This window comes from Oryctolagus cuniculus, chromosome 18, assembly GCF_964237555.1.
Source record: "Oryctolagus cuniculus chromosome 18, mOryCun1.1, whole genome shotgun sequence".
NCBI classification, from domain to species: Eukaryota; Metazoa; Chordata; class Mammalia; order Lagomorpha; family Leporidae; genus Oryctolagus; species Oryctolagus cuniculus.
This window is the reverse complement of record NC_091449.1, coordinates 21,646,805-21,669,698: the sequence shown is the minus strand read 5'-3', so window position 1 is coordinate 21,669,698 and position 22,894 is coordinate 21,646,805. Positions and strand designations below refer to the sequence as shown.

Here is a 22,894-nt window from a genome sequence, read left to right as displayed (position 1 = left end):
GTCCGGATGAGGTGGGGAGCATGCGGCTGGAGCAGGGAGCTGGGTGCTGAGTGCAAGGGCTGCGGGAGGCTGTGGGAAGATGGTGTCCTGTCTGCTAGCGCCCCTCCATGTGCTGCGGGTTTCTGCCCTGCTCCCTGGGTGACCAGACCCCGGTTTCCCCTTGCAGGAGTCTTTCTTTCACTGGGCTTTCGGCGTCACCGAGCCAGGCTGCTATGGCATCATTGATGTTGACAGCGGGAAGTCAACCCTGTTTGTGCCCAGGCTTCCTGCCAGCCACGCCACCTGGATGGGCAAGTAAGGAGCAGTCCGGGCCTGGTCCCTGTGGATCTGAACATGGGCTGGCGGGGCTGGGGAGGGAGTCCAGGGCCCATGGTGAGGGGGACAGAGTAGCAGGAGGGAGGGCTGGTGGTCAGGCCCGTTGGTGGCTGCTCTGAGCCAGAGGCTGGCACCATGCTTGGGAAGGGGCAGCAGAACCGAAGCTGCAGGCTGGTGGGCAGTGTTGGCTTGGAGGTGGGCTTCCTAATCTCAAAATTCTGAATTTCTAGCTTTGGGAAATGCCTGAGGCTTTGGCCCTAGCGGTGCTCACTCCAGCATGGCCTCCGTGGGTGGGGGTGAGGGTGGCACGTGCTGGTTTGGGTCGGGGGAGGAACCGTCTCTGAGGCCCACCCCTGATGGGCAGGGGATGACTTGACGCCTGCCTCTGGCCTCTCTTGGGTCCTCTGTGAGGCCCTGGGGCTGTGCCAGGGAGCAGAGGTCTGGCCGTGGCACCTGGCTGCTCCAGGGCCCCTGTGGAGCCCCTGCTGCCTGCTCACAGGCGCTGAGGCGGAAGCTGTACTTAACCAGGACGTGCGAGGTGATCCGAGGGTCCCGCGAAGCGCTCACTGCCTCCCAGCCTGTCATTTCCGCCTGGAGAGCGATTATTCTGGGCTAATGTATAAATTGCAGCCTTCGCTGCCTGGCGCCCCAGAACGCTCATTACCAGGTAAACTGACATGGCTGCGGCTGATTCGAGTGGCAAGGCGCCTGGCTGCCGCAGTGCTGGGCTCCTTGTGGAGGGCAGGCCCACGCGGGGCTGCCCCACTTCCTCTACCTCATGCCCCATCTCCTCCCTGGCCCCTAGTGCAAGCCTCCCTTGTGGGCCCTGCCATGCAGCTCTTCTGCTGCCTTGTGGCGAGAGGTGCGGGCCCACACACTGGTGACAGTGGTGCTTCGAGGCCACCTGGCAGGATCCCGGCCTGGCCCTGGGCCTTGAACTTGCCTGCAGAGACTCCGCCGGTAGCCGAAGTGGCAGAAGAGAAGCAGGCTGTGTTACTCCCGGGGATGTTTCCCTGGCCTGGCCCTTGGGAGGGAGGGCAGGGAGTGGACACGCCCGATCCAGCTGGGTGTGGTGGCCTTGGCTGAGAATGGGCAGCAGCCCCCAGGGCCCTCCCCTGACCGCCGCCTTCCCATCCTGATGGTTACTGTCCACCTGATTCCATCCCTGGAGAGTCCCGACCTCTGCCCCATTACAAAGGGAGTCAGGCGCAGTGTGGTGATGGGACCTGTGCTTGTCCTGTGGCCTGGTGGCCTTGTGTACTTGTCCCCGGAGCTCCAGTTCCTTCCCTGTGAACAGACAGTGACACTGCTTGTGGGACCCCACTGGCTGCCATTTCCCTGGTGGTCCCTGTGGGGACGGTTGTTACACTTGTGACACCAGGGGAGGCTGTGATGATGTCAGGGGGATGATTGATGAGTCCAGAAATGGCCCCAGCCAGCAGTGTTTCTTGTGGAATGTCTTCTCGCTCCTGTGTGACCCCGGTCATGACAGGTTTGATGCACGGATGACTAAGAGGGCAGACCACAAGGTGCACTCTGCCGTGGGGCACTTGCCCTGGGGACCACACCATGAGGAAGCCCAGAGTCCCCCACGTGGAGAGTCCTGGCTGACTGCCAGCCCTGCCTGTGCACATGAGCCTTCCCAGCGTGGAGTGGAGATTGCCCATTGGGGCCCTGGGAGTTTCCAACCTTCAGAGTCCATTCCCATGATCAGTGGGTTTCCACCGAGTGCCTGGGTTTTGTGCTACCCAATCCCTGACTTCTGGAGCTGGCCTCTGGAAGACAATTCTCCCAGAATCCTCTCTCCACCTGAGGGTAGAGCTGATGTAAGGGGAGCTGTGGCCTCGGCCCTTTCCACAGGGGGCACATCTCAGGAGTAGCATCTTGGGGCCCCTGCGTGGCCAGAGCCCCAGTTCTGTCTGACCTGGCTGCCCTCTCAGTCATCCCCACCCCCGCCGTGGCCCTTCCTCCCAGCTCAGATGCCACGGAGACGTCCCATTGCTTCGAGAGCTGGTGCGGCGGTCAGGGCACTGGCCCCACCTGAGATGCGGGGATGGGCAGTGATGGAAAGACAGCTTCAGGGAGGTCTGGTCAGGGCCCCACCTGAAGTTTCTGCTCCTGGGGTGGGGGGCTCTGAGTGTGCCTCCTGCCTGTCTACTGCTGACCCTTACATGGGTCAGGCGTGGACAGCCTATATAGGCTGTGATGGAGAGCCTGGGTCCTGCCCCAGAGACCCCGCCGTCCAGCGGCTGAATCTGCGTGCATCTCACTGTGCCTCCTGCAGCCTCCATCTGGGGAGCCAAATGGCACTTGACTTGAGGGTTTAAAACCCCAGGATCTGATTGGTCAGGGAACAGCTGTTAGCAGTTGGCTTTTCAGGAGTGTAATCTCCAATAATACAAGAATAATGTCCTGCGCCTTGGCTGCAGCTGGGTTTCCGAGTGGCTGTTAACAGTTTGCCTGTGCTCAGGCCCTGCTGTGCTGAGCCAGCTCCTTGTCTAGCGTGGACAGAGGGCCCTGGGTGACCTTGAGGGTTGCAGGTGGGTGTTCCTGGTGGAAGAGGCTCCGTGTGCAGACAGGGCAGCCTTGGTCCCAAGGGGGATTCTGGCCCCACAGCTTTGAGGTGGATCCTATGTCCTGCAGCTCAGGGTCCTACGGCAGCCACCCCCAGCAGGCTTTTCTCTTCTCTGCTCTGGGCTGACCGTGTCCAAACTCCTCTGTCCCCCAGCCCCTGGAGAGAAGGCACGGTTGTCAGAGGGCAGTAGAGAAGGGTGGGTTGGGTCTGGGGAGTGGCCGGATCTGCTTGCATGTGGCTGCTTGCAGACACTCTTAATCAATAGAGCGCCGGGAGCCAGGCTGATGGGATTACCTGGCCTTTGTGATCAAAACCCGGCAGACTGAGCGTTTGACCTTCAGCTCCTCGGCTTCCTTTGCAGTCTCTATCTGATGGCTTTTGAAAATCCTCCAGGCAGATCCTGCCATTCAGAGTTGCCCTGGGAAACCGCACCCCCGTCTGCAGGCTCTGTCGCTTCCTGGGTCAAGTGTCCGCCTTGCTGTTGGGGTGCAGATGCGCAGGGGCCATGGGTAGTCTGGTGCCAGCCTGTTCTTCTCCCCTGGCCTTTTTTTTGGGGGGGAATCCTCTAACTTGTTTTTATTTGGCATCTTTGCTCATAAAAGCATGGTGCTTTTTGGATAAGTGAGCGTTTCCCATCATTTTCCATCAGAATCAGACTTGGCTAATGGCGGCTTTGGCTGTGGTATCTGGAGGCCTCTGAGTAGGCAGAAAATTGCCTCTGTGACTCAGTGCCCTGGGCAGCTTCAGAGCCCACAGAGGGTGAGCGGCTTTGGGCCAGTTTGGGGACCTCCTGTGCTTCGCAGCTTGGCCTGGCCCACGGGAGGAGCTGCTCGGCCTGCCTGGGGGCCTGTGTGGCAGCAATGAACCTTTCTAGGGCTCTGGGACCGCTCCTTTTGGTCTGGGAGCTGCTGTGGGGTGCACACGTGTATAGTGGATTCATGTGTATGTGTGTGTGTGTGAGATGTGTGTGTGTGTGTGCAGTGATCGTGGTACACGTGTGTTTGTGGTGTGGGGCATGTGTTCTTGTTCATGGCACTGTCCCCTCCCCATATACCTTGCATCACAAGGACCAAGACTTCCTCGGCCTCCCTGGCCTGTGGTCTCCCCTGGCTCCCTCTTTGATTGGGGTGGGGTGTGGGGCCCTCCGAGGGGCACAGACCTGCCTGGGAAAGGGTGTCTCATCCTGGCAGTCTGCCCCAGACACCTGGGCACCAAGGCATTGCGGAGTCCCCAGCCGGGTGCGGCCCGCTGCCAGGGCTGCCGTGGCCTCCTCCTCCCACAGTGCCGTGGCCCTCCCGCTGCTTGGCTGCTCTGGGGCGCCCTCCCTGTCTGGGAGAGCCATGCTTTTCCCTGTGACGACCTGATGAGATCTTGAGATGGTTGCCAACCTGCACTCGAGCCCGCGGCCTCCTCCCGTGTGCTGCGCTGCCCGGAATGAAAGGCAGTGGCATTGTCTGCAGCCGAAGGCAGCTCTGGCCCTGGATGCGGACGGCGCCTGCTGTAATTTGGCCCTATTACTTATTCATTAACCGCGGGCAGGTGGTCAGCTGGCCGCTGAGACCTGCTCTTTGGAATTTCATTTTCTAGAGGGCTCCTTTGCGTCTGCCCTGCGTGCCATTAATTTAACGTCTCCTTCCTGCCAAGGCCCACGCCGGGTGTTGGCGCTCACTGCAGAGTGAGCGGGTGTCAGCTCTGAGCCACGGACCCAGCCGCTGGCAGAGCAGGTCCACACGGCCCACGGTCCCTGGAGGATGAGAGCTCCCTTGAGCAGGGAACGCCTCTCCTTCAAATTCTCCCTTGCACTTGGCAGGCGAATATCCTGGCCCTGGAGCTCCCGGGCCGTGGGGCCTGGTGAGAGCTGCCCAGGACGGTCCCCAGGCTCCAGGTAGGATAGGGTGCAGGCCTGCCCTGTGGCCGTCTCTGGCCCTGGGCAGCCTGGCCACGTGGTGACTTCATCAGCCAGCTGTGCAGGGCACAAGGGGGCTTGCCACTCTGTTTCCCATCAGCTCCCAGATCTCAGCTGTCGGGCCTCTGAAGGCTGTACGATGTGGCACTCTGGCTTCCATATTCCTTAGGGTGACACTTAAGTGAGGTCTACCGTAGTTGGCCTCAAAACATGAAAAATAAGTACCATTCGAACTCTTCGTCCAAGAACAGAACCCACAGAGCCAGGGAGGATGCGCGCAGCTCTTCGGGTCTCATCTGTGGCCTGTAGCTAGGGAGGCATGTCTCGGTCCCAGAGGCCCGGCTTGCACTCCGGCTGGACCGGGTCAGCTGGCTTCGATGAGCAGGGCAAGTGGTGTTTGGTGGGCTGGCACCTGTGCTCACTTCCTCCCAACACTGGGGCAGCAGAGAGCGCGTGGAGCCGTCCCCAGGCCTCCAGTCCCCTAAGTCTCTGATGAGGCTTCAGTGCAGGGAGGGCAGGAGGGGCAGAGACACCATTCCTGGTGGCCTCCCGTGGCAAGGCGGGAGGTGTCAGTCCCCCGCAGGAAGGGGGTGAGAAGGTGAGATGCTCCCACTGATGCCCCTCTGTAGGGAGGCCCTGAGGCTGGCCTCAAAAGCAGGGCCTTTGTACTTCTTGAGAGTCTATGGGAGTTTGCATTCCATACCTATCACAGCTGGAGGTGACGAGGTGGTGGGGCCAGAGGCGGCACTGGGGACTGACCGAGGCGTTGGGGCTGCAGCCGGGTACTCAGATGGACGTGGTGGACGTGCCCAGCAGCGCGTTTGCTGACAGCCCTGCCCCTTGTTTCCGTCCTGACCCTTTTCTGCTTTGTGCGTTTATACCCAGCTACAGGGTCAACTGGGCACTGCTCAGTAGCTGCGGCTGTGCGTGCTGCCTTTGAGCTGGCTGCACATGGGCCAGCCCCACAGCTGAGGCCTCCAGGGCCCAGGCAAGGTTCTTGTCATCAGTTCATGTCCCGGAGCTGCTTGAGGCCGTGCTCCCGGAGGTGTCCGACCTTGGCCGGCTCATCGGAGTCCTGTCCAACATGGCAGCCTGTGTGACTATAGTGAGCACTTGTCATTCATGGCAGGAGCTTGATACCGGCCAAGCACTGCAGAGGCCGAAAGGGAGAAGCAGCGGGGCCGTCCTGGTGGCAGTGACCAGGATCTCCTCGCACTGAACTCTGCTCTCTGCGCGTAGCTCTGAGCCGCACTGCCAGTCTCCGTCACCTCTCCCGCCACCCCATCTGCCCCTGGGCCTGGGGCTGTGCTTCTGCCACCTTAGTGGGCAGAGAGGGACATGGCAGAGGACCAGAGAGAGCCAGGCATTCCGTTTCCTGGGCAGTGCTGCTGGTCTTCTGTGTCACAGTGGCCGAGAGTAGCACGCAGGACACTTATGCAGGGACTCGCCCATCAAGGTGGTCACCTCTGAGTCGCAAGGTGTCGTCCTGCCCTGCTGGATCTGCACCTCCCTCCCCCGGCAGCCCTCTCCCACCCCCTCACCCCTCTTGGGCCCAGGAAGCACAACCCAGATCCATCTGCTGTTTTCCGACTGAGTCTTCCTTCGCTGAGATCACAGCCCGTGTGGGCATGTGGCGAGGATGGGCTGCATCCCCCCGTGATGACGTGCCAGGTTGGGGTGGCATGTGCATGCGTCATTGGACTTGGCTGGCGATGGCCCCCCATGAAATTCACTGTCCTCTGCATGTAGGCTCTGTCTCCCACAGCGGCACTGACTCATCTGCCCACCGAGAGCGTGGGGGGGGCCTGCCCACAGCAGCCACAGCCAGGGGCCCATCACGGGACGGGCAAGGGCCGGCCATCCTTGTCCGCGCCAGGTCTTCTCGCCAGCGAGGAGCGAGCAGTTTTCTCATCACACTGTCAGACCGATGCTGACTTCTTCAGGCTGCTAATACGTTAGCTTTCCTTTGACGAGGCTCTGTCCTGGCCTGGGAGGCAGCTTGGTTCTTGCTCCGAAGGGCGGGCTCTCCCTGGAGAGGAGGAAATGACCAGGGCGCTGTCTGCAGCTGCTGGCTGCAGGTGGCCAGGGTCACAGAGGAGTGAAAGTGAGCTGGGGGGTGGGGGGTAGGTGCTGAGGCAGGTGAGGCTCAGGCGGCACTGCGGCTCAGGACTCTGTCTTTGAGTCTGTGCTGGGCAGACCCACTCCGTGCCAGTGTTTGGATGGGCAGCGTCCTGGGGCTTCACGGCCTGGGTTTGGCGGGCAGGAAGGTGGCTGTGCCGGGCCATTGCCAAGCCCTGACCATGGCATATCCCTGTGTTTGCCTTTGAGGATCCATTCCAAGGAGCACTTCAAAGAGAAATACTCCGTGGACGACGTCCAGTACTCAGACGAGGTGAGTAGCTGACGCCTCTTCTCTCCCAGCTGCTCGGGGCTTCCCAGAGCCTCCTCCCCTTGCCACAGCCTGGCTGGACTTCAGGGACAGCAGCACCCAGCCACCAGCTGCTTCTGGTGGGTGGGAAACGCACAGCCTCAGAGGAAGTCACTTCTCTGCTTGCACAGCGCCCGTGACTTAGTGGAGGGAAGTGTGTGGTGACCTGGCTTGTGGCCACTGAGATGCGCTGGGGAGGAGGCTCGGAGGCCGGTCTGCAGCAGGGGCCCTGGTGTGACCTAAGTCACGCCCTGGCCTGTGCCTGGGTCTTCACACATCAGGAGCCCTCCCCTCAGGCAGAGCTGTCAGCAGAGCTCCAGGCCGTGCAGGTCTGTGCGATAGAGTGCAGTAGGAGGCCCGCTGTCCTGAATCCATTTCCCACGTGGCTGTCCTGTGGGTGTCATGTGGTCTGGGGTTGTGAGTGACTCTCCTCCTGGGGTTTTGAATCTGTCCTGAGTCCAAGCAGGTGAAAGGGGCTGCACTGATAGGGTGGGGCTCGGCAGAGGTTAGAGCGCGCCCAGGAGCCCTGTAGTGTAAGTGACCCAAGTGACAAGGTCCCTAACGCTGCAGCTCCTCTGTGCCTGGGCACCATCACAAGCCCACATTCTGTGCACATCATGCTGGGTGGAATGTGGAACCCGCAGGAGTCAGGGCCTGATACTGGAGGTCCAGCCCTGGCCTGGCAAAGTTCAGTGGACGGGGCACCCATAGCCGAATGTCGCATGTCCCCAGGCAGGTCAAGTGTGTGCACACTCGAGCCAGGGAGGTAGTGAGGTAGTGGCCAGTGGAACCACCAGCTGGGGGCCAAGCCAGTCCCCTTTCCCCTCCCACTTTGCAGGACTCAGCCTATGTCAGGGTGCCAGTACCAGGTGAGAGGCAGGCTCCCATTGACCCTGGCCGGACACGCGGCTCTGTGAGCGATGGTCTGTCCTGGCATCAGGGACCTGGGCCAGCCTGCTCCAGGCAGGCAGCTCACCTTGACCAAGGCAGACACAAGGCTGTGCTGTTCCGGGATGCCATTTCCACCGCGCCCCATCCTTCAGGGCCAGCACCTGCTCAGGTAATCCCTTGCTGACTCTGGTCCACACCGGTGCCCTTCCCCTGAATGCAGTAGACGTTGTGGACACTGGCTGGGTTCTGACCTGTTCCTTTCTGTCTGGCATTTGTCTCAAAGACCTGCTGCAGTTCCTTCCTCTCTGCCCAGGCACAGGGACATGTGGGGCATCAGAGGAGGGTGAGACCAGGGCTGACCTTGGCAGGCCAGGCACAGGAGGGAGTGCGTGGGAGAGCAGCCACTGCCCCAGGACGCCTCGTGAAGGGGCACCCTCGCACCTACGGGCCCGTTTCTCCAATGCCTCTTTCCTGTTTGGATCCTGGAGGGGCCTCTGTGTTGGGAGTTTGGTACCAAGCATTTAAGACTCAGCATCCAGCAGTCTGTTAGTACCCTGTGTTGGGCATAGGATTTGCAGTGGACTGAACACTCACTCGCAGGCCTACATGAGGCCACCGGTCCCTTGGCCTTATTTCTGAGTACGAGAGAGAAAGGGACCTGCTTGCTCTTGATTTTGACTTTGTTTCTGACACTTGCAAGGTATATGAGTATGCATGGATTTCCAAATTTTTTCTGCTGTAAATTAAACTTTTTTTTTTTTTAAAAAAAGATTTATTCATTTATTTGAAAGGCAGAGTGAGAGAGAGGGAGGGAAAGTGCGAGGGGCGGGGGCAACAGGGAAGAGAGATGTTTCATCTGCTGGTTCACTCCCTAAATGGCCACAACAACTGTGGCCGTGCCAGACTGAAGCCAGGAACCAGGAACTCCATTCAGGTCTCCACATGGGTGCAGGGGCCCAAGCATTCAGGTCATCTTCCGCTGCTTTCCCAGGCACATTAGCAGGAAGCTGGATTGGAAATAGAGCAGCTGGGCCTCAATCCAGCACTCATGTGGGATGCCAGTGTCGCAGGTGGAGGCTTAACCTGCTGTACCCCAACACTGGCTTCTCAAAATAAACTTTTTTTAAAATTTATTTGACAGGTAGAGTTATAGACAGTAAGAGAGAGAGAGAGAGACAGAGAGAAAGGTCTTCCATTGGTTCACTCCCCAAATGCCTGCTGTGGCCGGTGCTGCGCCGATCTGAAGCCAGGAGCCAGTTGCCTCCTCCTGGTCTCCCATGGGGTGCAGGGCCCAAGCACTTGGGCCATCCTCCACTGCACTCCCGGGCCACAGCAGAGAGCTGGCCTGGAAGAGGGGCAACTGGGACAGAATCCGGCACCCTGACCGGGACTAGAACCCGGTGTGCCGGCACCGCAGGCAGAGGATTAGCCTAGTGAGCCGTGGCGCCGGCCCGAAATAAACTTTTAATACTAGTTTTCACTGTGTCACTCTGAAGTGCCTTTGTGTCTCCCGCCTCCTTAAACTGCTTCTTGGTGTTGTTTCCCCCTGGGGTTTGGCCCTCCAGGGCTCCTGCCAGCAAGGGGTCCTGCCTCAAGGACTTAGCTGATGGATGAGTCAGGGTCCTTCTGGCCGCTCTCTGGTATTTTGGTTACAGAAGTTACAGAGTTACAGAAGGCAGAGGCAGAGCGGGAGAGATCTGCTGGTTTACTCCCCAAATGGCTGCAATGGTCAGAGCTGGGCTGATCTGACGCCAGGAACCAGGAGCTTCCTCCAGGTCTCCTGTGCACGTGCAGGGGCCCAAGGACTTGGGCCATCTTTCACTACTTTCCCAGGCCATAGCAGAGAGCTGGATTGGAAGTGGGGCAGCCGGGACTCAAACTGGTGCCCATAAGGGATGCCGGTGCTGCAGGCGGGGGCTTTACCTGTACGCCACAGCGCTGGCCCCATTTTTGGTTTTGGATCTAGGGAAGACGCAGCTCTGTTGAGACTGATCTCTGGGGGTGGGGGGTGGGAAGGGGAACTGGGCTGGATATGGCGAAATAGAGGCATCTTCAGTGTGAAGGGCGGCCTTGGTGATGGCAGGGAGTGACAGCCCCTGGCAGGGCACCCGCTCTGCAGGACTGCCGGCCCCCGGTCTGCCAGGCGCTCCGACCGTGGAAGACTGGCTGCGCATCCAGATCAGGACGTTTTCTGGTATCTCCATTTCCAGAACACACTCAGAATTTCAAAGGCCTTGCCGGCTGCCCGTGTGCGCTGCCTGCGGTTTTCCGAGACCGCTCGGGAGCGTGAGTTGTTTTCCAGAGCTTTCTTGCTCGCAGGGGGATGCCCGGCCCTCGGCAGCCTTGTGGGTTTCCTCAACCACGCTGGCCAGGACGCGAGTGTGCCTCTGTCTTTGGATCCGCACCCTGTGAAGAGTGGCCCTGGTTCAGGGGGCGTGGCCAGACTCTGATGGTCCCCAGGGGTGTAGCCACACCACCCAGGCCCAGGCCTCTGATGCTTCCTGCTGGCGCCCACCTAGCCTGACCTGCCCGATGGGCCCAGCTGCCTGGGAAGTCGATGCTGCCCATGTTTGTGGGAGTGGAGGGGTCCCTGTTGGCCAGGCTCTGTGGAAGCGCCATGATAGCGCCATGCAGTGTGGGGGTGGGGTGGGGTGGGGGTGGGGGAGGACTGCGTTTGTGCCAGCGACACACAGCCCCGTTGTGTTCCCTTAGTTTTGAGGCACAGGACCGGGGTGTGCTGAGAGCACAGTGCTGCTGGGTCTTCATGGGAAGGGCGGACGGAGCTGCCAGGCCAGGCAGGGTTCTGCCGCCTCGGAGGTGATGGGGCCCACTCAGGCCATCGTGATCCATCAAAGACGTTGCCCTGCCAGGACTCGCAGCCGCAATCGGCCTGTGTATCAGGTGGCGCGGCGAGGGCCGCCTGCCCCTCCATTATTCCTAAGCAGCACGTCGGAGAGTCGTTGCGGGGAGAAAACCATCAGCTCGCACATTTGTTATCCTGCTCCTCTCTCCCAAGGACAATAGCAGATACAATCCCCAAGTGCCTTTTCACTCTCTGATTCTGCAGCCGTAATTGACGAGCCGTTCCATGCTGATGAATGCAGACCTTCGTGTCTGCGAAACAACACACCCAGGGCCCCCACCGGCGGCTCTGTTTCCCTTAACGGGCCGCCCCCTCCTGCAGGAGGGGCTGAGGGAGAGGCGGGGACTCAGCTGAGCCTTTCTTGGGTGCAGCGCTCAGCCTGTGGGACCGGCTCTGGACCCGCATCCCCGCAGCAGCCACTGAGCGCTGGCTGTTGCACAGCTTGACCTGCTGTGTGGCTTTTGACGTGGCAGTCCAGGTCAGATTTGACCAGTGTGTGTGTGTGTGTGTGTGTGTATGTATAACATTTTTTTAAAAAGATTTATTTATTTATTTGAAAGGCAGGGGGAGAGAGAGAGAGAGGTGTCTTCCATCACTGGTTCACTCCCCAAATGACCACACTAGCCAGAGCTGGCAGATCTGTAGTCAGGAGCCAGGAGCTTCTTCTGGGACTCCCATGTGGGTTCAGGAGCCCAACGACTTGGGCCATCTTCCACTGCTTTCCCAGGCCATCAGCAGGGAACTGGATTGGAAGTGGAGCAGCTGGGACTCGAACTGGTGCTCATATGAGATGCCGGCACTGCAGGCAGTGGTTTTACCAACTACACCACAGCACCGGCCCTGGAAATAACATTTTTTTTAAGAAATTTAATTTTAAGGAAATCAGAAAGTACTTTATGCAGTTTGTGGAAACATGGAATTAAAAGATAGGTTTATTTTGATGCCCCCAATTTTGGAAATGCATATGGAGTTTCTTCATAATACACATTTCTATAAATCTATGAATTTATGTATTTGAGAGGCAGAGAGAAAGTGAGAGACTGCATGCTCCCATCCACTGGTTCACTTCCCATATGCCTGCGATGGCCAGGATCGGGTCCAGCTGAGGCTGGGAGCTCAGAACCCAGTGCAGGTCTCTCCTTGGGTGGCAGAGACGCAGCTGCTGGAGCCATCGCCGCTGCCTCCCCGGGTCCGCGTTAGTAGAAAGCTGGAGTCAGGAGCTGGAGCTGGGAGCCAAACGCAAGCACTCGCATACGGGACACAGGCATCTTAGCCCCCAGGCCCAGCACACGCCCCTCCCAGAACTTGTTGAAAACCTCTCGTGGATCCTGATGTACCAGGATGTTCCTCACAGCATCGTCAACAGTAAGCAATCATTAGAATGAAGTGGCCAGTACAGGAACGCCTGAACACGTTCTCCTGTGCCGGTTAAGAGAGAGGATTGTGCAGCCAGAGGTTCACATCCGGGCTTTTGCCATATTTTCAGTGTGAACCTGGTGGAGTCCGCCGACCCGTAAGCCTTCCTGTTCTGTGATGTGGGTATTCAGCGCAGCATCGTCACGGGTGGATTGGGGACGATGTGTGTACGACACCCGGCACAGGCCGGGATCGGAGATGCGGTGGACAGTTTCTGTCCCCAGTGGTAGTGGCTGCTCAGATTTGTGTTTGAAGAATATTTAATGACAGGAAACAAGTGAAGCATGTAATTCCTATGATCCAAATGTCATTACAGATTTCTGTTTTTATGTGCAGAGATAAAAAGTCTCTGGAGATGGGACTGCAGGTGCATTTTATTTTTATGGTTTTTGGTTTATTCCAGCTTTTCTCTTGAAGCGTCTCTGTATTTTTTTTATTTTAAAAAAAGGTTTATATGCAAACGTCAAAACTTATCAAAATGTTCACTTCAAACGTGCAGTGCAGAGTGTGTTAGTGGTAGCCCAGTCAAGCTGTTAAGACCACACCACGTCTTTTCTCACTCTGCTCCTGTGGTGTCAGAGAGAGAGAGAGAGAATCAGAGTTTAGGGTCGGGGCATGGCGAGGAGACTGTTCCCTGCCCTGGGGGTGGGGGTGTGTGTGGTCTGAGACAGTGGGGTCTGCAGGAGCTGATGGATGGGGGTGGGCAGAGGAAGAAATTGCTCCCAGCAGGGTGGTCGGCTCGCAGGTGTCAAGGCTAATGTGGTGCTTTGCAGGAGGATTGATGAGTGCCGGTGTGGCAGGGCAGAGGGAGGGAGCGAACCTGCCCAGGGGCCTGGGCCTTTCCGTCCTGAGTACAAATGGACAGAGTGGCTAAGACGGGGGAGCTGGGGTTGGGGCCTGGGGGCATGATGCTCGGGCAGGGAGGGCGGCGTCAGCTGGCCTAAGAGGCTGGGGGTTCCCGTCTGTCAGGAAGGGCTTGGCAGGGCCGCAGAGGCAGAGGCCGCTGTTGGAGCCCGGGATCTGCCTGGTGATCTGGAGGCAGGCCGAGTGGCGGGAGGCGTGCCGGGTTGAGTGTGACTCCCTCTGCTCTGTAAGCCTCAGCTCCCTCATCTGTAGTAAATGGAACAGGCCATTCCAAGGACCCGCTGGGCAGATGGGCACCATTGCTGTGGGTGACGGAGGGCGGGCATGGCCTTCGGAGTTCAGGGTTGCTCTCAAGCGGGTTTTCCTATGTGCCCTTTCAGATCGCCAGCATCCTGACATCACGGAACCCTTCCGTCCTCCTCACTTTGGTAAGTGGCTGTGGGCGGGGGGCTGGGCAGGGTTGGCACTGGGGTGGGGGGAGGTTTGGGGAAACCACCTGCCCCTGCCCAGGCTGCAGCTGTACTGGAAGCGAGAGGAATGGTCAGCAGTGATGAGTGGCCACTCCTCCTTGCCGCGTCCAGGGCTGGGTCCTTGTGTGACGAGGTCATGGCAGACAAGACCCCACATCCACTCCAGGGGTTAAAGCTCTGCTTGGAAGATGGGTCTGCATCAGGCTGAGCTGGTTTGCTCCCGCCCCCTTGTCTCCTGTGTGGTGCTAGAATTTGAAAGACACACCCCTGTTGTGTGCCTGCGTGTAGCTGGGCTGTACGGGTTGCAGGGCGGCTTCCTGGCGCTGCGGTGGGCTCAGGGCCGGGGCTCATCTCCGTGAAGCAGCATGCCTGTTGCCCTTCTTTGACCTTGAGAGTTTCGTGTGTGGAGTGTATCCACTATCCTGCTTCTCTCCTCTGTGGATTGATTTCACAGCAATAGTTCTTGTGTGTGTTTTCCCGAGCACTGCTTCTGTCCTATGGCTGTGGTAGATGCTGCGGTCAGAGATGGACCCGTGAGCTCTGTTTGAGTGTGCATTAGATGCTGATCTGCAGTTCTAGAGACAGAAGAAGCGCTGATTTACCACGCCTTGCCTCCCTGGGGTGTTGGTCTCCATTCCATTCCTGTCTGAGTTCCGCTTGGACTCTCCACACAGGAAAAGGGTGGGAGCTTGAGGCCAGCTGTCAGCAATCCTGCCCAAACCGGCTCCACCCCAGTTCCAGGAAGGGCTGGCTTTGACCCCAGTCGTCCCTTGGCACCTGCAAGTGGTTAGTTCCAGAGACCCCCATGGATGCCACTGACCTTGGATGCTCAGGTCCTCTCTGTGAAATGGCGTTGTACCTGCCTGTAACCTCCTGTGTACTTGAAATCACCTCCTGTGTACTTGAAATCACCTGCAGGTTACTTAGGATGCCCAGTGCCACGTAAATGCTACGTAGAAGGTTGTCACACTGTATTGCTTTGAGAATAGTGGCCAGGAACAAAGGGACATGGTCAGCACGGATACGGTTTTTGTCCTGAATGCTTTGCATCTGCAGTTGGTTGAATCGAGGAGCCCGCAGTATGGGGGCTGCTGTTAGTCCAGGGTGTGCGTGTGACGGAGATCACTGGCTGGAGCAGAGCCGTGGTGGCAGTGGCCCACTTCCTGTCTAGTCCCCACCAGTGCCTGAAGGACTTGGCTGGTGTCAGCAAAGTGTCGCCAGATGAGGCCTTGTGCACCTGAGACACTGTGGGGTTTGGTGCCCCCATTTCCTCTCCCTTTCAAGCTGTAGCAGGCTTGTCCCTGTCCTTGTCCTTGTGATTGTTTCAGAATCACCTGGCTGGGAACGGTGGGAGGGACAGTTGTGCCAGGCTGGTGTGGGGGCTGCTTGTTCTTACCCGTCCTGAGCCTGGTTGCAAGAGACAGGCCCTCCTGTGCAGGCTGAGGGACCCCCCATCCCCGCCGTGGCTCCTGAGTGACATGTCTGTGTTCTAACGTCCCCCTCTCTCCCCAGCGCGGCGTCAACACGGACAGCGGCAGCGTGTGCAGGGAGGCCTCCTTCGAGGGCATCAGCAAGTGAGTCCCGGGGCCCCTGGGGACAGTCTTCCTCTGTCGTGTAGCAGCTCGCGTCTCTCCACGGGATGCGAAATACGCAGACAGGAGGATTCTACAGGAGAGTGCGAGGACGTGTTTAGAAAAATGATTTTTTCTTTTTTTTTTCTCCCAGATTTATTTATTTATTTGAAAGGCAGAGGGATGGAGAGGGAGGGAGAGACACAGAGAGAGAAAATGGTCTTCCATTCTCTGGTTCACTCCCTAAATGGTTACAACAGCCAGGACTGAGCCAGGCTGAAGCCAGGAGCTCTGAAGTCCATCAGGATCTCCCATGGGATGGCAGGGGCCCAAGGACTTGGACCGTCTTCCGCTGCCTTCCCAGGCACATTAGCAGGGAGCTGGGTTGGAAGTGCAGCAGCCAGGGTTGGAACCAGCACTCCCAAAAGGGGTGCCAGCATGACAAGCAGCAGCTTAACCTGCCACGCCACAGTGCTGGCCCCTGGAAGAGTAACCTAAAGAGCAGCGTTTCCTGCTTCTCTTCACTTCCGCCCGCTGGCTCCCGAGAGTGCTGCCTGCCGGTGTGCGCGTGACCCCTGGGCTGGCCGGAGACTGGCTCTGGGCAACTTGGGCCTGCGTTGCCGGAATGATGCTGCAGCAGAAGATCCCTCAAGGGGAGACCCCTGCTCCCCCAGTGTGGATGGGGTGGGCGCAGGGGACAGCCTTGGGCCCCAGCCCCTCCCCTGCCACGCCTTCTCCACGATTGCGGCGTCCTCTGTTGTCCTTTGCTGCATGGGGCAGTGACGGAGGAGGAAGTGCTTGATAATTATGTATGAGCTGAGCCAGGGGACTCTGCGCGTGTGATGCAGGGGTGATTAGGGAGGATTACGAGCTCATCACTATGCATCAGCCCGCCCCCCAGCAGGGAGAGCCATGGGGCAGGCGGGCCACTGTCAGCTTGGCGTCTTTTCATTGCACAGATCCCCATGTCCCCTCGGGAGATCCCCCAAGCGATCAGCCCGGCTCGTTGAAATGCTGGCCGTGGAGCCGCCGTCTCTCCCCAGGTCCTGGGAGGGATGTGGGCCCAGCGGCTGCTGCCTGGGCCAGGCCTCCCCGTGTAGCCCAGCCCTGCAGCTGCCGGCTGGCGCTCACCCATCTTGACCGCCACCACAGGATGTCTCTGCGGCCTCTGCTTGGGTCTCTGCCTTGTGGCCCCCTTGCTGACCTGCTCTGTGACCTTGGCAGTTCACTTGCCTTCTGAGTGCACACATCAGACCCTGCTTGGACCTGTTGTGGGGACAAGGAGGCTGTGCTCACCCAGAGCCTGGGTGCTGCGTAGACCAGTACCCGGAAGCCAACCCCATTCAAGTTCCGTTGGCATGCTGGCCTCAGTCTCCCCGTCTGTGCAGTGGGCCAGGTATACTTGAGGATTGCTGATGCCTGGCTGTCAGCGAGCTGTGGGCTTCTCAGCTATGGGGTCTCTGCTCGTCCCCTCCGGGGGTCTCTGCCACAGGGAATACTGAGCTGCCCCCAGGTCTGGGCCCTGTGGGTGGTATGGTGGGTGTGGTTCTGGATGAGAGCTCAATGGCCCTGAAGCAGGGCTGCTGGCTGCCCTATCCAGGTTCCCCAGAGAGGCAGATGGGGACCCCGTCACTGTAGTGTTGGTGGCAAGGAGCAGAGGCCTGGTCCTGCCCCCCTGGAGGACTTCCTGCCATGATCTGGCCTCTGCTCTAGCAAGCAGGTCCCAGCCCCTTGCTCCGCTGAGTCCCTGTGACCCCTGCCAAGAGCCCACAGGAAGGAGCCCGCTGTGCATCCCCCACCCCCACCCACTCGGCTCTGGAGACTGCAGAGAGCCAGGGGCCTGCACGCTGTGGCACCATCTCTCCAGGAGCTTCCCAACCTACAACCCATTGCAGATAGGCCTTGATGAGGGGCGCTTGCCAGGCCCCTCGCCTCGGGAGCTGGGCCGAGGACCGCCCTCCATGTCCAGTGCTGGGTGGCCCTGTTGCTGGCCGAGGCCTCTGACTTGGCTGACATGCTGCAGATGAGAGCTTTGCCTCCGTCTCTCTATTGTGGGGTCCCCTGCCCAGCTCGTGCTCCCTCCCCTCCTCGGTCCCCCCTCGAGGCCCCGTCCCCTTCCTGTCCTCGCACTGTGCCCCCTTTCCACCTTCAGGGGTTCCTCCTCCTGCCTGCCGCCGCCCCGACCTGGGCCCGGGCTCTGCCTCATGTTGCCCCCAGCTGCTCCTTGCGGAAGGCCATGTCTGTGTTCCTGGGATCCAGGTGCAGCTCAAATCCTTGCCTCCCACCCACCCTTCCGGGCTGGCAGCACCTCTGCCCTCCACCTCCTGGCTCCCAGCCGGGCGGGGAGAGGCCTTGTCCTCGAGGGCCACTGCGGCTCGGTGACTGTGCTCGCCCTCCTGCCGAGTGCGTCCCCGGCTGTTGGCTGGAGACAATAATAGCCTGTTTTCTAAGCAAGATGAATCTTGCTGTCGTCCTACTTTCCAGTGCTCGACTCTTCTGTCCCCGGGTGCCTCTCGCTGCCCTGACGAAGCTCCTTACTCCCGGAGCTGTTATTTTTGACCCTTTAAAAGGTCTCTGAGATCCCGCCCGTCTTGGATCTTTGACTGACCTCCCACTTCAACAGAAGTTCATGTTTGGCCTCTGGGTTAGCTCAGGGCGGGGGGCGTCCCAGCCCTGCTTAATCCCTTGGCCTATGGGGAGGAGGGGCTTGTGGTAGAACAGTGGCCTCACCTGGTCACCCATCCCGGACACTTTGGGCCCCGTTCCAGCTGGCCATTTGGCCTGTGACCTTCTCTCTAAACATCATTCCTTGGGTTGTCTCCCTCAAGGGCCATCCCATGTGGGCTCAGCCTTGGCCTCTGACCTCCCTCAGCCTCCCCAGTTCAGGGCCAGACCACCTTCTGCCTACAGCAGGGAGTGCCTGAATCTTGCAGCTGTGGGGCTGCAGGATAGGGACAAAGGGAAGGGGGGGTGTGTGTGTGTGCAGAGATGGGCTGGTGTTGTAGACACATAGGTTGCCTAGGGCCACCGGACTCACCAAGGAGTGAGGCTTAGTGTGGTTGTGTTGGGGAAAAGGGAGCAGGCAGGGGCAGTCTGTGGAAGCCTTGTGCTGAGCGTGGGGCCTGGCTCAGGCTGTGATTGGCATGTGCAAGCCCCGGGAAGAGGGTGGGAGGAGGAAGTCTCACTGCGGGCTTTGGTGGGAGGGTGGGTTACAAGGCGGGGAGCAGGTGCTCATTGTCAGGCCCTGAGAAGCACGAGTCAGGGTGCTGGGCAGGGGCCCGGGGCAGCTGAGGTGGGCAGGGGAGAGGGCAGGCTCTGAGGCTGCCTGGAGCACTCTGCTCCTGCAGGCTGGGAGCAAAGTCAGACATGGCCGGTCTTTTTGCATCTGCAAAAGTAGATTGTAGGACACATTTTCCCCAGACAGGATGATTAACTGTGAATAGGAAGAGCTGGCCACGGGTGGCCACGTGGCCTGACCGGAGGCCCCCTGTCTGTCAAGGATGCAGTGCTGAAAGGGGTGCCCTCCTGGCATGGGACAGGCAGCATCTGTGCCTGGGAGCCCTGGACGGGGACAGTGAGTCGCAGAGGACTCTCTTTCATGCCATTGTCTGCGGGAGAAAGAAGGTCGATATTTTACATCAGCCGGCTATTCAGGAAAAGCATATTTCTTATCTTTTGGCATTGACTTAAATTGCCTTGCATAGTTGAAGACAATTGGTTACAAATTAATTCCATTTAAATAAGCAGTTAAATATGAAATGCTGAATCTGGGGGTTGTTAATGCAGGAATATTAATATTCAAAGATGGGAATTTTAAAGCCCAAGAAGTAGAGGGACATTATTAAAACTTGACAGTTACAGCAAAATGACAATTTGTGGTTTGGGGACCGTGGCTTTCTGGTTACTGTTAGCTTACATATCGAGTTAATATTTAGGATTGACTTTGTAATTGGCCCCTGGAAATCTGCATGAGGGGAGGGACCCTGAAGAGCTGAGAGCCTGACCCAGCCCCCTTGCTGGGGGGCAGAGCTGGGGGTTGGGTACTGCCTCTGTTTATCATGTAAGAAACTCCATGGGGGAAGGCAGAGGCCGGGGGGCAGGGGGTTGGGACCACACTGCTCACTCTTTTTTTAATTGATTTGAAAGGCAGAGCGTGGTGGGGGGGGATTGGTTCACTCCCCAAATGACTAACAGCCAGGTCTGTGCCAGGCCAGTGCAAGCACTTGGGCCTAAGTCCAAGCACTTGGGCCATCCTCCACTGCTTTCCCAAGTACATTAGCAGGGAGCTGGACTGGAAGCAGAACAGCCAGGACCTGAACCAGCACTCCAGAATGGATGCCAGCATCAAAATGGTGGCTTAGCCCACTGTGCCGCCACACCGGTCCTACAGTGCTCTCTCACTCTTTTTTTGCCTGCCTCTCATTTAGGGCCCACCAGGAAATTGTTCTCTGCTTCCAGCATAGCCTCCTACCCTCACAGGCCCTGGTGGGATTTTGTTGTTATTTTTACACAATTAATACATGTTTATTATAGAATACACCAGCCAACGTAGAAGCAACAACACCCAAATTTCACTTACCCAAATCACCCACATTTCACAATACCCAGAATCAAGGCTTTCCACTGTCTTGGAGCCTTCTGTGTGTATCTGTGTGTCTGAGCGTGTTCTTGATCTGAGTGTGTATTTGCATTGGTCTGCACATGCCCGTGTCTCTCTGAGTGTGGATCTTTGTGTATGTCTGAATCTATGCCTCTCTGAACGTGTGTGGGCCTCTGTGTGTACATCTGCAATTGTGTGCCTGTGTGGGGTGCATGTACGGAAGCCCCCTCTTAGCCTCAGTTTCACTGCCTGCAGTTTGCAGCTACCCACGGTCAGTGCTACAGTTTGCATGGGATATGGTTCCTGAACTCTTGCAGAAAATGAAATCCCAAAGTCACACACTGAAGGCGTGAAGAGTGGAAACTTATTGCAGTTATGGTATCAGGAAGGTGGGGCTGGAAGGAGGTCCTGAGGCCACCGGGGGCGTGTGCGCAGAATGTCTCTGTGCAGGGTTGGCTGTGAAAGCCAGGTCGGGCTCTGCATGCTGGCTTGCCCATTCCTCTGCACACACACTGCACTCCACCATTGCCTTGCTCTGCTCTCATCTGACCGGTGAACCAACCAACGGAGGCTTGCCTGATCTTGGACTGTGAACCTCCAAAATTGTGAACCAAAATGACCTTTCTTCCTGAATAGCTTCCTTTAGGTAGTTGTTATAGTACTGAAAAGCCATGGTCTGAAAGCGTCAATGGAAAATTCCAGAAATAAACAATGCGTACATTTTCAATTTGCAGGCCATTCTGACTAGCGTGATGAAATCTGTGGTCCCACCCCTCCCTGCCCAGGGTGTGAATCAGCCCTTTGTCCCCCACGACCACCTGCCAGTCACTTAGCCGTCTCAACTACTGTGCTGTTGCAGTTTTTGGGTGCCAGTGACCCTTAGTCTGCTTACTGATCCTAAGAGCAGCGAAGCACCAGGACACGCATCATGGGAGGACAGGTTGATTCTGTGGCAGTGCTGCAGGGCACAGAGGAAAAGACTCTAGTGGGGTTGCTGGGCCGCTGGGTCCACCTGTGAGTTTCTCAGTGTCTGTGCTGAGTCACTTCCCTGCTACCTGTGTACATTCCCACATTGTGTAAGGCGAAGCTCTGCTGCTGTGTCTGTCGAGTAGATAGGCCGTTGCTCTTCCTAAGGTCGCAGTGACATTTGGCAAAATGGGAGGCTGCATCTGTTGTCGTCTTGATTTATGTTGTCTGCTGCTCTGTGCTTCACCCTAGACCACACTGCTGCGTGGAGTCTCCTGGGTGTTTTACAAGCAGGGCTTTGATTTCTGTCGCATCGTGTTTGACATTGAATCAAGTAGTCCTGTTGGTGTAGTTAGGAATCCCGAAAGTCTCAGAGAGCTGGAATCTTCTGTGTTCTTGTCCCTGCCCTCGTTCGGCTGACTTAGCCAGGAGCATGGCTGCCGGCTTCACGTGATGGTACTAGACAGTTGTTGTCAGATGCCGGAAATGAGGTGGCCATAGGGAGTCCCTTGCGTGTGTGCCTGTCCTGATCTGACGTGGATGAGCGCTGGTATGCAGGGGGTGGGAGGCCTACCAAGGCCTCTCTGCTGAGGCCCACCCTGTGCTGGGCTATGTCTTTCCTTCACTACTTGAGCTCTGGGTCACACGTAGCTCTCTCCTACCAGGGATGTACCCTGACCCAACCTTTTTGTCTTCTGGGGTCACCTTTTCAAGTATGTCATCGTATCTAAGAATAGCTGTTGGCTTTGTGGATTTTTCTTTCTTTCTTTTCTTTTCTTTTTTTTTTTTTTTTGAAGATTTATTTATTTATTTGAAAGGCAGAGTTACAGAGAGGCAGAGAGAGAGAGAGAGAGAGAGAGAGAGAGAGAGAGGTCTTCCATCTGCTGATTCACTCCCCAGATGGCCACAACAGCTGGAGCTGTGCCAATCTGAAGCCAGGAGCTTCCTCCAGGTCTCTCATGTGGGTGCAGGGGCCCAAGGACTTGGGCCATCTTCTGCTTTCCCAGGCCATAGCAGAGAGAGAGATCAGAAGTGGAGCAGCTGGTACTTGGACGAGCGCCCTATGGGATGCCAGCATTGCAGACAGTGGCTTTACCTGCTGCACCACAGCACAGGCCTCGTGGATTTTTCTTAATGTTTGCTTTTTATTTCATTGATTTCTGCCCTTTTACTTTTCCTCCTAATTTTTGTAGGTTTTATTTATTTTTCCTCCATCTTCTTGAGGAAGAAGAAAGTGGCATTCTTGGGATGGCAGCCAGACTGTTGATTTCAGTGTTCTTTCCTACTAGATCAGGTTGAGAGCTAGACATTTTCCTCTAATCTCTGCTTTGGCTTCATTTTGTAGGTAATGTTTCTTTTTCTAAGTTCGTTGTGATTTTTATATTTGGACAGTGGGTCTGCACAGAAGCCTGTTACTTAGTTTCGAAACAGTCTGCTTTTGTAGCTCCTGTTACTGATTGCTAGTTTAATTCTGTTGTGATCAGTGGACAGTCTCTGAATCTGAACACACTGGAATGTGTTGAAACATAAGCGTAGGCTCATTACGTTGCCGGTTTCCTGTACGGTTGAGGAGGGTATACACTCTGCACACGTTGGCTGTCACATTCTGTCTGTCATTTGAGTCAGAGTGGTTACTTGTATTGTTCATATCTTCCACATCTTTCCTGATTTCTGTTTGCTTGTCCTTAGCACTGCAAGAGAGAGGTATGTGCAGATCTCAGACTCTGCGTGTGGTTATCTGTTTCTCTCTGTTCTGTCAATTTTAAGAAATCAGCTTTATTTGACATAAAATTTATATACAGCGAAATTCCTTGTATGTATAGTTCAGTACTTTTTAACAATTGTTTTATTGGGATGTCCTGCACACACCTTACAATTCGCCCGTTTAAAACATGCAGTTAATTGAGTAGTTTCTGTGTATTTACAGAGTGGTGCAGCTGTCACTGCCATCAGTTCTAGGAGACTGGTACTCATTTACACTCGGTCTGCATTCCCCTGATCCCTGCAACTAGCAATCCAGCTGCCGTCT

The 22,894-nt window shown here is 57.2% G+C and overlaps 1 protein-coding gene across 1 annotated transcript in view; it reads left to right on the top strand.

Moving 5' to 3' along the window:
• PEPD (peptidase D) overlaps nt 1-22,894 on the top strand; it is a 113,558-nt gene that overhangs the window by 11,779 nt on the left and 78,885 nt on the right. The window contains exons 3-6 of the mRNA XM_051846721.2: nt 167-294; nt 7,125-7,188; nt 13,639-13,686; nt 15,241-15,302. Coding sequence (XP_051702681.1) covers nt 167-294; nt 7,125-7,188; nt 13,639-13,686; nt 15,241-15,302 — 302 coding nt within the window. The remainder of the gene's footprint in view (nt 1-166; nt 295-7,124; nt 7,189-13,638; nt 13,687-15,240; nt 15,303-22,894) is intronic.